Source organism: Danio rerio, chromosome 5 (assembly GCF_052040795.2).
Source record: "Danio rerio strain M-AB ecotype USA chromosome 5, GRCz13ab, whole genome shotgun sequence".
NCBI lineage: Eukaryota > Metazoa > Chordata > Actinopteri > Cypriniformes > Danionidae > Danio > Danio rerio.
In genome coordinates this window covers 24,955,370-24,973,001 of record NC_141025.1, presented here as the reverse complement: position 1 = coordinate 24,973,001, position 17,632 = coordinate 24,955,370, and the positions used below count along the sequence as shown (strand labels likewise).

The following is a 17,632-nucleotide window of genomic DNA, read 5'->3' as shown; positions in this document are numbered from 1 at the left end:
ATCAAAATCTAACTCTTTAACGTCAACACTTTACTCTGAAATGCTTCAACACCGAGAATTTAACTCTGATGAATTTGCTGTGTACTGTTTTTAGATAAACTGAGAGCCAATTTTCTTCTTAAAATAAATATCAGTGTTATTCCATTATTCAGTATAATTAACATATTTCTCTTTATATGATCAAGTATTTGCAATGAATTAAAAACAGTTTGAATTTAAAATTCAGTAACTAAGTTGTCTAGTAATGCAATTACTACAATTTATTGTAATAAAATTACATTTTATTTATCTTTTGAAACAGAAAAAACAATAATGTCTAAAGAGTGATAAGTCCTTTTTAGTAAATATTTTATGTTGATTTTTTAAACCAACACCAGTGATGACCAGTGCTCAAAACATTAGGCTTTGGATTAACTGTATTACAATGTGTGCCATAAATTACAGGACATGCATGTAAATAAATTGAAAACATGTTAGTCAAAGGAAAAACTTTCATTTTAAATTGTTTTTCATAATAAAAGTTTTCATTAATTATAAAGACAACTTGAATTTACATCTGTGTTTTTCAACATTTTAGAATATTACATTTTAGATAACGTTGTTTTAAAAGGTGTGACAATTTATTGTCAATAAAGATTAAGATGTGTTATTTACTGGATTAATATTGTAAACATTTTCCCAGAGATGGGTTGCGGGTGGAAGGGCATACGCTGCGCAAAACCTTGCTGGTTAAGTTGGCGGTTCATGCCGCTGTGTCCACCCAGGAATTAAAAAGGGACTAAGGCGACAAAAAATATTGTAAACATATTTTAATTTAATACTCCGACAAAGATACATCAAAATGTTTGTGTGTCTTAAAATATGTATTATTGTAGTAATAATGTGAAAAACAACATAACCTATTAATGAGTATTTTTAGTAAATACTGTGTCTTTGGATTCAAGCATACAAAGCCAGACCCAAGTTCGCTCAAGCGCGCACACATGCACGCACGCACGCACGCACGCACGCACGTACGCACACACAAACACATACATATGCATACAGTTGACTGCATATGGACATATAGATATCAGTACACTTTCTAATCACCTAACAACATATAGTAGTTAGTGGGAGACACCCAACACATACAATCAGATATACATATTCTACATCTGATATAAATCTATCTTTCACAAGCACTTGACGGGATGTTATCCAAAGTTTTCCTTATCATCACTCACTCACACGCTCAGGCCCAGACTGAGACACAGAGGAAACATCGGTATGAACATAAAGAAATGTTTATGTTAATAGTTTATTAATTATAATATAATATAATATAATATAATAGAATAGAATAGAATAATAATGATATATAATATAATATAATTTAATTTAATATCTAATATAAATATTATAATAATAATATAATATAATAATATTATATAATATGGTATAATTACAAAATAAGTTAATAAAATAATGATTTAATATAACTTAATATAATATATTATAATACAATACATAATTTTATTTAATAAAATATTAATTTTATATAACTTAATATAATATAATATATTGTAATATAATAATATAATTTAGTCAAATAGCTAAAAATATAAAATAATGGTTCTAATAACAGTAATTTAATTACCGTTATTATTATAATAATAATTTTATTTCTGTTTGATTAGAATTTAATTACCAATATTTTCATTACCTGGAAATAGCCTATTAATTTAATTAGACTGATAAAAATCTAATTACCGGAATTATTATTTTATATTAAACCGATAAGAATCTAATTACCGGAACTATTATTTTATATTAAACCGATAAGAATCTAATTACCGGAACTATAAAGTTTATATTAAAGGGGCGGGGCTTAGACCGGAAGTCCCGCCTTAGTGGGCGGGGCTACAATCCATCAAACTTTTTGACAGGTGGTACCCTATAAGTCTCTCTCTTCTGTTTAACTGTTTTCTTGCTAGTGAAATGCTCAGTTTTTCCACTTAATCTTACTTTTTGTCAAGTAAATAGCAAATGCGCTATGGCGAGACGCAACTGGCTCTTAAAGGGAATGGGAGATGAGACTCTGATTGGTTTATTCTCAAAACACACCTATAACTCATTAAGAAAATAAACTCAACCCTTTTAGACCATGCGCCACGATGCAAAGCGGATTTTCCCATCCTTAAATTAGGAAAAGTGGATTCTGACACGCCCTGAAAGTGTTTGTGCCCTGCGTTTTGCACTTTGCGCATGGACTGTTAAAATAGAGCCCCATAACAGTTCCAAGTTACAAAGGGTTTACTTACATTATCTTTGTGAAGTCAACTTGTTGCTTTTAAGGCAATTGGTTTACTCGCTTTAAGTAACTAATCACTTTTTACAGTGTACCTTGTAAAATCCTAAAAAGTTAAGGTAACTCAAACCATTTGAGAAAACCTATTGCAACAAACCATTTGAGTTCAAAAACGAATCTATATGAGTACTGTGAACTTAATTTATTTGAGTACACGCAGCACATTTAAGCACAGTAAAATCCAATAAATGAAGAGAACTCAAATCAACTGAGTACTGTAGAACCCAATAAGATAAGGCAACTCAAACTGTTTGAGGAAACCGATAGCTACAAACCATTTGAGTTTAAAAACTAATCTATACGAGTACTGTGAACTTACTCCATTTTAGTTGAAGTAATGAGTTAATTAAGTGATTAAGTAAGTGTTGGTTGAGCATTACTAGCCGCGTTTCCACTATCGTTTGGGCTTTCTTGGTTCCAGCGGTCCGCCTTTTTTGGCCCGCCGAATACCTTGGGCCAATGAGGGCCAGCCGGGGCTTCGGGCGGAGTGAAAGGAGAGGCGGGGACAGTTTTCCAATCGGACATGAGTACATGCGCCAAACAAATAAATAATTAAATAAATAAGGGAAAGAAAACATCTGGAACAAATTATAGGCTGGGGTCTTTTTGCATTGGATCGCCCTTATGTTTCTCTTTTAAATGTAAGGCTGTTGCATAAAATAATAAAGTAGTACTTTAAGCTTTCTAGAAATACATGTCTCATCTGTGTGCGTTTTGTATTCGCGGAGTTTTAAAATTATATTTGATAATTGATTAAAACTTAAAAAGCCGAGGAAAAGTGAAAGTAATAAACTCTTTTTAATGATGTATGATATTGTTTTTAGGGTCGAATGTTAACCCTCTGGGGTCGAAGACCGCGTATACGCGTTTTGACCTGTGGTGGCATCAAACTGCTGAAATGAACTTAAATAACACTTTCAGTTTTGATCGTACAGATAAGATCAATTGAATCTGTTATGTGTCTACTTTTTGTTGTGTACACTCACAACAACAACAAACGTGTGTGCTTTTGCAAAATAAGGAAAACAAACAGTGTAGGCATTTTGTCTTTCTCTCCGTGAACTGCTTTTAAAAACACGTCGGTAAAATGCGCTGAAATTTTTGTAATATCATCTAAACTTGACACTTTCAGGTATTAAATTTGAGGTACTCGGCTGTAGCACTGAATTGATGAAGACAAAAGGACAGATGACTATCAGAAAATAATAACAAGTGTGCGTCCTGCAGCTGTATTTATTATGTACATAGAGCACACTTGGTCGTCACATGCAAATGTGATCGGGGAAAAGTGCACAGCCGCACACACATTTAAATCAATTTCATAATCTTGCATATTGTCAGCAGCTTCATCACATTTAAGGACTGCACATATTTTGTTATATACACAGTAGCATAGATTTGTTTATAACTACATTCTTAAAAGACATCCGTAATGAAGCAGGTCGTTGGATAAACTTTGTATAACTTCGTATTAACACAAATTACATGTGTCACCCATTGAGCTTGGAAAATACAGAAATCCATATCACATCACATCCCTTAACTGCTCATTTATTCCTGAAAGGTATTAGGGTGCTTTCACACCTACACTTTTGTTTCGGAACGTGTCTCGACTGCCCAGTTAGTGCGGTTCGTTTGGCATATGAGAACAGGGCAATCGCGCTTTGTTCCGCGCCAAAGTAATCGCTCCGAGATCGCTTGAATGAGGTGGTCTCGGCTCGATTGAAACAAACCCTGGAGCGGTTCGATTACAGTGAGAAAGCGATCCGATCCGAGCGCGGTTATATCAGTGTTTTAGGGATATGTAATAGGCATACGGCTATATGAAGAGAGAATTATGAGTAGGGCGGGAAGTTTCGCGAGTCTCCGGATGCCCGCAAACGAGTGATGATCTCCCGTTAATCTCGCGTCTCCCTCCCGGTCCTCAAATAGGCATCGTCGCGCACCCTTCTCACCCCTCCCCACCGCATCTTTCCTCAGACACATCGCGTGCGCACCCTGTCAATCACCACCAAACCACCACCTCTTCTGACAGCTTAGCGGGACGCTGCAAAATAAACCCTGACACTCTGACCAATGTAAGGAGAGTTTACTCGCACGTGACTTGTTTTAGCTATTTTGGTCCGATTAGAAACTTTGCAGTGTGAAAGCAAACCACTCCAAGAGCAAAGAGCAACAATGTAACAATTGTAATCTCAGTTTCGGAACAACTGAATCGATTCACAGGTGTGAAAGCACCCTTAGATGAGATTAGATATTCAGGAAATGCAAATCTAACTTGTAGATTAAACCTGGAATGCAGGAAAACACAGGAAGCAAGTTACAAAACAGTTGAGAATTTATTAATTTTTCTCCAAGATTATTGTATGTCTTATCTCAGATAAAGTGAACAGTACTGTTAAACCAAAGCAACAAGAAATGTAAGCAGCAAACATTTTTCAGAACATAAATTTTTCGGGCAGTGCTGAATGTTTTAGTCAAATTCAGTCTATTTTGTTTTAACAGACAGAGAAAAAAAGTTAAAGAGTTTATTCATGTTACAGATATAGTAAACAATTAAATATGGCTGTGCACATTTGAATCTCTTTACTGGCTCAGTTGTCTGTACAGCTGAATAATCAAGAGTTGGATCTCAGGATCGCCAGTATTAATGTCTATTGCCTTTAGAAAGAAATCCAGAGCTTCCTGCTTCCTCCCTTCTGCCAAACTTTGTTTCCCAGACAGAACCAGCAAATTGTACTTGTTGTCAGAAGCTTCAGCAGCGGTGTTTGTGGAGCTGACAGGAAGAACATGCGTTTCCACAGGGACTGTTTTAGGAGCGCACTGGTCCATTGTTTCATTAGAATCTAGTTCAACATCACCAGTGGATTCAAGCACAGCGCTGTGCCATTCTTCTTGCTCCTGGCCTGCTATTAGTTCTGCGCTTTCCTCCTCTTCACCCATTTCAGACTCTTCTGTGTTTAAAGTCTCTCCACTGGGTTCCTCTTCTTCCACCACCGACTCATCTGCTTCACTGGACTCAGATATCTTGTAGGATCCTGTGTGATCCCCAATAATCTCTTCTTCTGAATTATCTGTATGAGTTTCACTGGCTTCGGATATCTCATAAGATTCGCTTTTATCTCCACTGGGCTTTTCTTCCTCTGCAAATTCTTCAGAATGAGTTTCATTGCTTTCAGAAACCTTATCAGATGTATTTTTACCTTCTCTGTACTCCCCTTCTTCCTCCACCAATTCATCAGCAAGAGTTCCATTGGCTTCAGATGTCTCATAGGATTTGGAGTTATCTCCACTTGATGTCTGTACTTCCTCCACCAATTCATCTGCACAAGTCTCACTGGCTCCTGAGGATTTGGTTTTATCTTCGTTAGACTCCTCATCAGACTCATTCTCCAGCAAGGACACGACAAAGGACCTTCTTGATGCCACGGAAGCATTTAAACTGCGACGGAGTCTTGCACCATCAACCAAAACAGCTTTGGGTGTAGAAGAACCCAACCTGCTGATTGCATCAATAAACGGACTGCTAGTTAAACATGGCTTCTCTGATTCCTCCTCCTCTTCTTCTTCTTCTTCAGTGTCAGAGATGACCTGCCTCTTCTTCGTCCGCACAGAATGCACAAAGGAATCATCCACAGATTCATTCGGAGTAGAACGGATCTTTAAAAGAGATTCACGTTTGCTGACTTCACTGTCGTTATAATTGACAAACTCCCCATTGTTTTGTTTGTCATGGTTGATACTTGGTTCTTCTAGCCTTTCTCCACTGACATCCATCTGAAGCTGAAACTCAGGACTTTCCTCTGCTGCAGATTCCTCCACTTCATGAACTTCCTCGTCTTCAGGGAAATACATGTCTGCACTATCTTCAAGCAACAGGTTGAAGTTTCCATGAGGCATTTCCATCTCCGCTTTAAAAGGCTCATCTGTTGTGGCTTCATGTTGAGACAAGGGTGATGAGAGGACTTGTGAATGGCACTTCTCAGGCTCGACCTCTTCGTTACCAAGAGTATTGGATGCTCCTGAAAGATCATCCAACTTTGGAAACTGGAGAGAAGGACTTTGGAAGCGTTGTGAAGAGTTTTGTTGCTTGGATTCTGTATTAAAATCTGAGCTGTCTGCCTCATCTGATGTGTCATCCAGTGTGATCACGTCAGCAAACTTTTCAGCAATAGGGCTAACCTCTGTTTTTACAATTTGCAAATTCCATTCCCCTCCAGATTGAGGAGATTTGGGTTGCACTTGCCCTTCTCCACTTACAACTTCTACTTCACCAGCATCTTCCACTTCTACACCAGCATCTTCCACTTCTACACCAGCATCTTCCACTTCTACACCAGCATCTTCCACTTCTACACCAACATCTTCCACTTCTACACCAACACCTTCCACTTCTTCACTTACGACTTCCACTTCACCAGCATCTTCCACTTCTTCAGCAACAACTTCCACCTCTTCACCAACAACTTCCACTTCGCTGCTGATAACTTTGTCTCCTAAATCTTCATCACCAATAACTTCCACGTCTTCACTTGCAGTTTCCATCTCTGCATCCTCAGCTGATGGGAGGTTCTGCTCATCTTCCTCAAATTCTGGCTCATCGAAACTGTTATGAGTCAGATCCACAGTCACCGGCTCATTTTTAATGCGTGGAGGAGCCGGTCGGTCTCTAATGGATGAATTCGGTTGCCCCATCTGCCTGAGCCAAGCAGGTTCAGTGTTTTGGGCCATGCTGTCCAAGAGCTGACCGTGCAGTTCTGATTCCGCCTGCATGAGCTCTTGAGCTTTCTGGACACGTGTTTGTATGTAGTGATGGGACTCTGCATCCTCTGGGTCGTCTTCGTCAGCTGCTGGCTCTTTGGTGAACATGAGGTCATGGTCAGAAATGCCGAACATCTCCATGCTGTGGAGGCGAGCGATGTGATGGTCCAGGCTGGTGTCAGAGCGGCGGCTTTGTGCATGCATTGCCTGAAGCTGCTGCTGAGTGGAGGAAGAGCGTGTGTCCTCCAGTTTGAACAGTTCACGCAGCTCTTGCTTGCTGAAGTATCGAAACGGGTTCTTTTTATCACCGGTTGTCTGCCGGATGAGAGAGTCTTTAAACACCTGAAAAAAACAGAGTGAAGTAAATTATGGTTTAAAAATATTGCTTTGGCAAAACTTCAAAAAAAGTTTTAATTTAGTTTTTTTTTTTTATTAAAAGGGATGCATTTTACATTAAAATGCAATAGAATTGTGAAACATGAATACGATTGCTTTAAAAGAATGTCCTAAACACTCCAAATTTAAACGGCTTAGTGGAACACATTGTGATTTAATAATTTTAGTTTTTCTGGGACTTGCCTTCAATGTTGGCATGGGGCGATAACATTTTTTTATGGTATACCATGTAGGGCTGTGTGATTAATTGAAATCGTAACGAAATCACGATTTGAACATGCACAATTTCTAAATCGCCTAACAGCACGATTTTCCACTGTATGCTGTTTGAACCAATCATAACAAAGCTCACCTAAACAGAGCATGAGAACAGGAGACTGAACTTAATGACAAATAGCCTGCATAAACAGGAATGATGATGAGTTCAGCACAAGAGGGTTTGGTGCCCAAAAAAGTCAACTATGTCATCTATGGTGTGGGATTACTGTGAATACATGAATTCTGATGCATCGTTGAAACATGTAATTTGTATGACCTGTCAGTCACATATATACACGTGCGTGTGTCACTCCCAATATGCACACAAGCCGAACACTTTTACTCAAAATAAGGAATTTTTGTTATATTTATGATTTTGATATATTTATTTGTTTGACCATAGGTCTGCTCTAGAGACAATTTATTACCTATACTAGGTGATTTTTTTGTTGTTATGTCTGTATTAGAGACATGTTACAGGCCTTTGATAAAGATCTAATTATTTTCTATTGGAAATATGTTTCAGATACACTGTAAAATTTCTTTGTGTGTCAAAATCATGATTAACGAAATTGCAATATTGTTAAAAAAATCGTGATAGGTTTCTTTTGCATAATCGCACAACCCTAAAACCAAAGTTTGGAAAAGTCAAGGTTTTAATACCACCAAATTTTATGCTATACTATTCTTATGGTATATGTAAGATTTTATATACTTTTTTGTTAGTTTTTTACGGCAACACTATTTCCGGCAGAAAAGATATCCAAAGATGCCATTTTAAATTGTAAAGAAAATCTGTGTTTGAAACAAGATGAGAAAGAGAGCAGAACTTGATGATTCATTTGAATTATTCAGCCTGGCATGTTTACTGCTCCAAAATATTCTAAATGTTTCTCAAAATTAAATATATGTTCAAATGAGAAAAAAAAGTTTTTGTTCTTTACCCAGACATTTAAAAAGAATATATTTTAGAGCAGTAATCACAACACCGTAAAACCGTGATATTTTTATCTAAGTTTATCATACCGAATCATACCATATCATACCGGAATAAATCTTATCCTGGCCCATACCTAGCAAGGTATAGATTGATTTTGGTAGCCAGAAGAAAAAAAAAAAAAAAAATAACCCTGAGACTTAGGGCTACCAGATTATGCAAGCCCTTTATTTTTTCTGGGACTTGCCTTCAATGTGCATTGAAAAACAAGCAAACAAATTATCACAATATGTGACTCTACCACAAAACCATTTATGTGTGAAACATTTGGAAACTGAGATTTATCTAAAAGCTGAAGAAATAAACGTTCCCTTGATGCATTGTTTTTTAAGATTGGAAAATATTTAAGTTGGATTTGAACATTTTTGTATTAAATTGATTTATACTTCTGCATCAAACACATGGGCAGAACCTTTGTTGAAATGTAAGTACAAGTCGCACGTTTACACTACATTGACGGCGATTGGAAGCTGCGCCAGAGATGCCTTTAGACGACATATTTACCATTACAGTAAAATTGTTATTTACATTAAAACATTGTTTACAGAAGATGCAAGAGTTATTTTATTTGGATGAGATGTTGGTTATTTTTTACTTTTAATATGAAAAACATTGAAAATTATTCATTTTGTTTCCATTAGTGCAAGTTATTTATTTTCACTTTTTTTATAAGAAAAGTAACTGTTGGTTTTAGGCAATGTGCACTTTAATTGTAGTTGTTCAATGCTGATGTTCAATAAATAATCATAGACAGTAGATAGTTGTCATTACTCTTAATTGAGTTAAAATGTTCAATTAATCAAGATTTTGATTTGAGGCCAAATCACCCAGCCCTACTGTATTTACAGTACAAAATGTATAAATATCATCATGGATCATCTATACTTAATATTATTGGTATGAAAGAAAAATCAATCATTTTAACCTACAATACATGGGTAAAATGCAACATTAGACTGGTTTTGTGGTCCATGGTCACAAGACAAAATCATTGATTAAATAAACCATGGTAGAGTGATTTTTCGTAACCTGTCTGCGATAGATCTTCTCCTCCACAGTGCCACAGGTGATGAGTCTGTAGATGATGACGTTTTCGGTTTGGCCAATTCGGTAAGCCCGATCCACAGCCTGAGCGTCTGTGGCAGGATTCCAGCTGGGGTCAAAGATCACAACACGATTTGCTCCAGTCAGTGTGATTCCGACACCACCCACCTGAGTGGTGAGGAGGAAGATTGTGTAGCGCTTGTCGGTCTGGAATAGCGAGATACGTTTCTCTCTTTCGGCCAGTTGTGTCACGGTTCCGTCCAATCGCAGCAGGCGAAAGTTTCTGTTACGCAGGACGCGTTCCATAATATCCAGCATCTTCCTTGACTGGGAGAAAATCAAAGTCCGATGACCCTCTTCTCTGAGGCATTCCATAAGAGAGACAACAAACTGCAGCTTCCCTGACTCTTCAATTAAAGTGTGATCAGAAATGTTATCGATCTGACTGACAGCCGACTCGCTCTCATCTGAATGGACTAATTCAGAGTCAGAACCTCGCTCCAGGCCCAGCTGAATCACAGCTCGTTGAGACAGGAGTCTGGGATGATCACAGAGCTTCTTTAACACTGTGAGCTCCGCCAACGGCGACCTGGTAGTCGTCAGCAACTCCTTAATCTGATCCAGCGAGATGAACTTGTTATAAATGTCCTCCTGCACCGAGCTGAGGTATGTCCACACAATTAGATCGTTTTTGCGTGTCAGCGACGGCATCTCTACGCCTTCTCTAGCATTTGGACATTTATTCTCTTGATCTTCTTCCTCTTCAAAGCCTTCTTCAAGCTTTAGTTTTTTCTGCTGAACATCGGCTTTGGTTCGCCTGAGAAAATACGGTTTGATGATGTCTGTCAAGTTCTGAGAAATCCTCAATCCGAGAGCTTTCTCCCCAGGTGTGGCATCTTTCTCCCTTGCTCGTGTGATTGGATTCTCATACTCGGTTTTGAACGTTTTGGAGGTTCCCAAGAGTGATCCTTGGCAAGCGAAGTCAAACAGCGCCCACATCTCTCGAAGGTTATTTTGAACTGGAGTGCCTGTCAGCAGCACACGGTTTTTCGCAGGAATGGCGTGAGCACTTTTAGCCGTTTTAGTGGACGAGGTTTTGATTTTGTGAGCCTCGTCTAGAATGACGTAGTCCCATTTGAACTCACGATGGCCATTTGATCCAAGTTGCTCATAGTTGTTTATGAGCATCTGGTAGGTGGTGATGATGACTCCTCCCTTACGTTGGATTCGCTCCAGGTTTCTGTTCCGCTCAGTCTTGCTGGAGCCGTGAAACTCTTTCACCCTCATGCCAGGGGTCCACTTGGCAAACTCGCGCACCCAGTTCTTGATAAGTGAAGTCGGCATGACTAACAGGGTGTGATTGGCCAGCTCGGCATCGTACATCCCTGACAAAAATGAAATGACCTGGATGGTCTTCCCCAAGCCCATGTCATCGGCCAGGATCCCTCCTTTTCTTCCGTCTCGGTAAAGACTGTACAGGAACGCTACTCCCTCTTTCTGATGGTCATACAGTTTGTCATAGAGCCCTTTATAAAGCTTTAATCCACTATTATTCACATTAACAAATTCCTCCTCCTCCTCCTCATCTTCCTCATCTTCTCTCTGAATGAGATCTTGTATGGCCTGAATACGTTTCTTCAGCTTTTCACTAGGCTGCAGCTGGTAGGCCAGCTGAAACAGCTCAAGTGCACGAGGCAATTCACCGTTAAGGGCAGCCTCCTTCCCCTTCTGCCGATATCTGCAAAAATAATCAAATAACTGTTACACCTCAGCACAAAATACAACCACAGACTAACAACAACACTTAAACCACACATGCTATTTTTTATTGTTATACACAAACGTACATTTTCAGCATTTTAGTTGGTATTACTGAAGTTTTTATTCTTCTGACTGCTAATTAGCATTTTAGATCTATAAAACCTTTAATTCAATAAATAACTCAGTCAGACTGTATACAATGGACATGATATTTCTCTTTGTCTAGCATCAAAACTTAAGTTAATCAAATTGTGCTTTTTTTTGTTAGCAGATTTAAAATTAAATATACTCACTTTATTTTGTCACAATGCATTCTGTCCAAAGTGTAATGTTGTAATATAGATAGATATATAATATATCCGATATATTTTGGTGCATTTTAACAAAAGTTTCATTACACAGTTATATTTATTAAAGTGTTATTTAATGTTGTGTTATTGCCTGGATGATCTACGACTTTTTTTTAAAATTTTTTTTTACTTGTGACGATGGTTTATGAGTCTCTTGTTTGTTATGTATAGTTTAATTGCCAGCTGTTCTTCAGAAAAAAATCCATGTCCTGCAGATTCTTCAGTAGTCCTGAGGTGTATTGCACAAAAGTGAATTCAAGAAAGGATTAAAAAAAAAAAAAAAAAACGCAGCGTGACCTCGCTCAATCGGGTCCTCCTGGCTTACGTCCCACGTTTGCTAATCCAGGAGAATGAGCCCTGGACCGATATAGCCAGGATAAGTCCACATTCGCGGCATTTTGGTAACAGATCATGGGATCAATCACAGAAACAATGATGCAAGTATGGATAATGCCAATGTGAGCCAATTAGGTAATGAGTTGAAAAACACAATTCTCACCCACCAATCCAGGAAGTCTCATTATAAGGTAGGATGAATTAATAAAATAAATCATTCACTTTGTCTTAAACGTGACCAGGGGACATTCATGCTCCTATTGAATTTACTGTGAAGATTATTGCAAACACTTACCAAATATTGCAGATATGTTTTATCTGTTTAGTTTATTTAATAAAGTTTATTTAAACTTTATCTACATGAACATTTCATTCATTTACACATTTTCTTTCTAATTGAGTCTATTTTTTTGATGATGATGAAACATCATAATAGATTAAATAATTATATGCGCGCACACACACACACACACACACACACACACACACACACACACACTACAGTTAAAGTAGTCAGAATTATTAACCCCCTGAATTATTGGAAATTTAAAGGCTTACCTAGGTTAATTAGGTTAACTAGGCAGGTTAGGGTAATTAGGAAAGTTAGTTTAATGATGGTTTGCTCTGTAAACTATCAAAAAAAAAAATAGCTTAAAGGGGCCAATAATTGTGTCATTAAAATTATTTTTCAAATTTAATAACTGCCTTTATTCTAGCCGAAATAAAGCGAATAAGACTTTTTCCAGAAGAAAAAATATTATCAGACATACTGTGAAAATTCCCTTGCTCTGTTAAACATTGTTTAAAAAAATTATTCTGACTTTAACTATATATATATATCTAGTTTGTAGTTTTTATTTATTTTTCTCTTTGAACTTAAATCTATTTTGTACTACAGATGTTATTGATGTTTAAATTAATATAACTAATTATATATAATATACACATATAAAATATATAAATGGATAAAAATATTTATTTTTAAAAGAGGCTGTACTCATTTATGCTGAGCACTGTATATGTATTTTTCCTCTAATCATTCATCTATTTTTTTCTCTCTGTTATCAACCCCTATATTTAAATCTAAAATGGATATATATAAAATGATTCTGAAAACATTTTAACACTTTTAATTCACAATTTTTAATTCTAATGGTTGGAAAATATATGTAAATAGCCAAGAGCATGGAGTGACTGTAAAACACATTAATTTCTAGTAGAACTGACAATGAAACTAACATATAGATCTGTAGGATTAATCTTAGCCTGGCTGTTAGCCTGCTCTAGAGTAGCCTAGCTGCAAAGAATAAATCTCCATAGTAACTTAATTTAGCTTGTTTTCATGCGACTAAGTCATGGCTAAATTCAGCCAGGATAGCCTCAAAATCCCAGCTTAATCTCTTATCTTTTTTTTGTGCAATACCCTTCAGGATCTTTTGGACACGGATGATTTATTAGAACAAAAAGCGAATCATGAAAACCATCACATTGAAAAAGGAAAGTCACCACACACAGCAGAGATTATTTGTCTTGTTAACCGTTTGTAAACATTTTATGTACACTTACTCAGAACAATTTTCTAACAAAAAAAAAACAAAAAAAAAAAAACATGCATTTTGTATCACAACCTATTTTGTTACAATTATTCTGTAAGGGGTTCATAAACATTCAACCAGCACTCCACCCACGCACGCATTTTAATATAGATAGATATATAATAATATATTATATTAGGGGTTCATAAACATTTCACCAACACTCCACCCACGCACGCATATATTCAAGTGTAAAATAGGCTAAAAAGGCTTGGTGAAAAAAGTATACAATTTAATACAGCAATCTGATAAAGTAAACAAACAACTGTTGATGTGAAGAAAAAAGAATTCCTATTAATTCTGCATGCCAACGAAACGGTGTATGTGTGCTTTTTTTAAAATTTAGCTAATATAAATTTATCAAATATACAAGTATCGATTTGCTTGAAAATTTAACAATGTCATTTCAGCATTGATATCGCACTGTGTGAATCTGTAATAGTCACATCGCAGAACATGCAATGTTGAGGTAAGCAGCACATGATAATTGTGGAGTTATTGCCCAGTTGAAACTAGGACTGCTCAATATATTGTTTCAGCATTGATAATCACAATGTGACCTGTCACAATAGGCACATCACAGGATATGCAATGTTGAGTCTGGATTATAATTTATCATTTGCATGTGTTTTTGAGGCCTGTGACTGTATGAGGATTTTATTTACATTTCAATTATTGCACCAGAATACTCCTCAGAAGACAATAAAACACTCTTTATAGAGTGGAGGAACCATGACGTTAATTTATATGCAAAAACCTGAAAGCGAGTTAGCATTTTAGCAGTTCCGGTTCCCTCATCCTAAAGTCAATAGGTTTTTTGAATGGGGTTTCAGTAAAATTGCTTAAATAAGGTTCGTGGCTAACACAAACTCAAGATACTTTCACGTTTTGTTCTACGACATAAAACATATCAGTTACATCACACTCTTGATTTTTTAAATCGGTTACGCTTTTTAAAAAGACCGTTGCTATCAAGTTGCTAAATAGGACTACAGGCGGTGTCGGAGACATTATACGTCATCAAGCTAAGCTGGTCTGGAGTGCAGCTCGCTTGTGTTTGTCATTTGGATTTGTCTGTGATTTAAGTATTTTCATAAATAGTATTTTATCGTTTTTAGTGTTTTTTAATTGGGAATTCATATTGTGTGTAGATAATGCTTCACTTGTAAAGACTGCCAAGACAGATTAATTTGTTGATTATTTATTTTAATTAAACGACATTATGAAGATACTGCTTACCAATGCAGTCTGCCTCTGTACTGCTCTCAAAATGCAAACGTGTAAATAAATGTGTAAAAATACATGCACGTTAACTGTCATTTTCCTGTGAACAAGGGATTTTTCATCGTTTTTTTCTTCATCTGTACACATTTAGGGTAAGGTAATTTATGTTAAGGTAAGCAGGCTGTTTGCACTTGAGCGATACACTTATTTAAATATGACTTATGATAATACTATGTAGGCACATTTATAGATAAAGTTTTAAAACTTTTAGAACAACTATAAAGTAAAACAGATGTATTCCCACGTAAAAACGATCCAAAAGGCATATAGGTCTATGTGTTAGTGCGTATTTATTTGTTAAAAATATAACGTGGATTATAATATAATAAATAGAGAGATTAACTCTTTGTCATGGACATTATTTTTAAAAATAGTCGTCTGTAGCAGGGTGGCGCTGATGTCACAGACAAGTGCCCCGAGGGCACTGTACTCCGTTTATAGCCTAATGTTAGCTTTTCATTTCTTGTATTTGCATTTAAGATCTAAAAGTGCTCAAAGTTGTATTTTTGTGTGAGGATTATCCGGCTAGACAAAACGTGTACGTGTAATAAACAGTGGTTGAAAACAGAGCTTATTATTTGTAACCTTTGAAAAGCCTTTGGGAAAATCCTATAGGGATTTTTTCGAGGGAACCAGTTTTATGCATGTAGCCGATTTGCCTACAAGGTGATGTCATTGTTACGCTATTTCCCTTGTATCATTTTCTATTTTGCATTTGTCTATCCTTGTAGATTGTTTGTATTTTATGAGGATGTATTCCTATACAGAACCAATCTATCTAAAATTATATATTCTTTCCAGATAGAGCTATTAAAGCCTTATGGCTGTCCTCATATCGCACTATAAATACCACAGAAGAACAAAATATTTTAATGTCAATGCAATATTGCAATCCCCTAGTTGAAACATAATTCTGTAAAAGTTTATAATTTGCATGTTTTAAGGCTTGAGAGTTTAAAGCATTCAAGAACAAGAAATTTGACCATTTGTAAATTTAATAAACAATTATTGTATCAAATTATTTATACAGTGAGTTATTTTACAGTTTGGTTTGATTACATTACATTAGTGATTATTCTATGTTGTACCTTAGTAATAGACTACCCTGAAAAAAAAACATAAATCACTGTTTATTTAACTTTTATTTTTGTACTATTGTATTCATTGATGCTTGTAATTTGTTTATTACCATTTATGCATGATTCACTACAGAATTATTTAAAACAATACATCATTTCCTTCTAGCACTATTCAAGTCATCTAAAGTTGTACATATATTGCAGAAAAAAAGGTTGAGTAGCCCTAACACACAAACACACCCACACATGAGCGTCTGTAAATTTGAGGGTGTTTCCAAAATTTTTTATATATATATACTGCCCAAAAATATATTTTTTATTAAAAGTATTTCCAAAACCAACATTATCTCTACATAATACATGTTTTAATTTTATACTTTATTATTACTCAACATAGTTTAGGTTTTTTATGTTTTAAGAAAATAGTCATTGGCCCATGAACATTTCCTGCTTGTTGTCAAAATATTTCATATCTGTAACAAGAGACGATTCCATCTTAACTGGTTGTTTACCAGCTATTGAAACATTATTTATCAGTATGTGGAACGTGTTGGACTCTCAGAAGCTATGGAAATTTAAAACATATAACAAGAAATCCACCAGGACCATTGTTTTTGTTTACATACCTCAAAATGGTCTATAAATCTCAGGTTTTAATATCCCTTTGAGGAGTTTCTGGTAATTGTGGGGAATTTCCAGACTTACTCATATACTAACCAAAACTATATTTTCCATCACTGAACCTGTTTGCATTTATGCAGTTTTAGATAACATTAATAATGTTTAAAGAAATATTCCATGTATAAATCATGTTTTATAATGTAACGTTAGTATAAACAAAGCAGGCACACACAGAGAGAATACGAACTTGATATAACATCTCCCAACTACCCTAAAAGTAACAGTTGCACTTTGTATCGACTTGTATGACAGTGTAAAATAATTAGTATGAAATTAAAGCAGCAGCTATCTAACATTTGCAAGGAGTATAAAGGTTTAATTCCATCAAAACAGTGTGGACAGTAAAATACAGTCTGCCGAGATCAGATGTTGAAAAAACAACAGCGAATTAAAGAAGCATTTAGTCTGATTAACGTTAACGTTACCTGTCGTATTTTCCCATCTTCTCCGTGTCTAAAGACAGACAGCTGCAACAAGACAAAAGTAAAAGCGCATAAAGCCATGTTCTTCAAGGTACAATGGCAATGTCAAGTTGGAAAATAATGTTAAACTGCTTTATAGCAAAATACCTGCGACCGTTTCATATGCGATTACTTACCCCCCAAACTTATCGGTGACCTCTTCAACGTTATTGCTTTCCATGTTTTTGTTTATTTTTTACGGATTTTCATTTGGAAAAAGCATGCGTCTCAACACGGCGATTGCGGAAGCTGGTTTGAAGCAATGTTTTCTTCGCGCGC

At 36.1% G+C, this 17,632-nt stretch overlaps 1 protein-coding gene across 1 annotated transcript; it reads right to left on the bottom strand.

The window, feature by feature from the left end:
- Positions 1 to 4,670: 4,670 nt before the first annotated feature.
- On the bottom strand, positions 4,671 to 17,597 carry ercc6l (excision repair cross-complementation group 6-like). The gene is given in 4 exon segments (NM_001100093.3): positions 4,671 to 7,453; positions 9,792 to 11,544; positions 17,318 to 17,359; positions 17,491 to 17,597. Coding segments are annotated over 4 exon segments (4,356 nt in total). The 5' UTR covers positions 17,535 to 17,597; the 3' UTR covers positions 4,671 to 4,936.
- Positions 17,598 to 17,632: the final 35 nt, after the last annotated feature.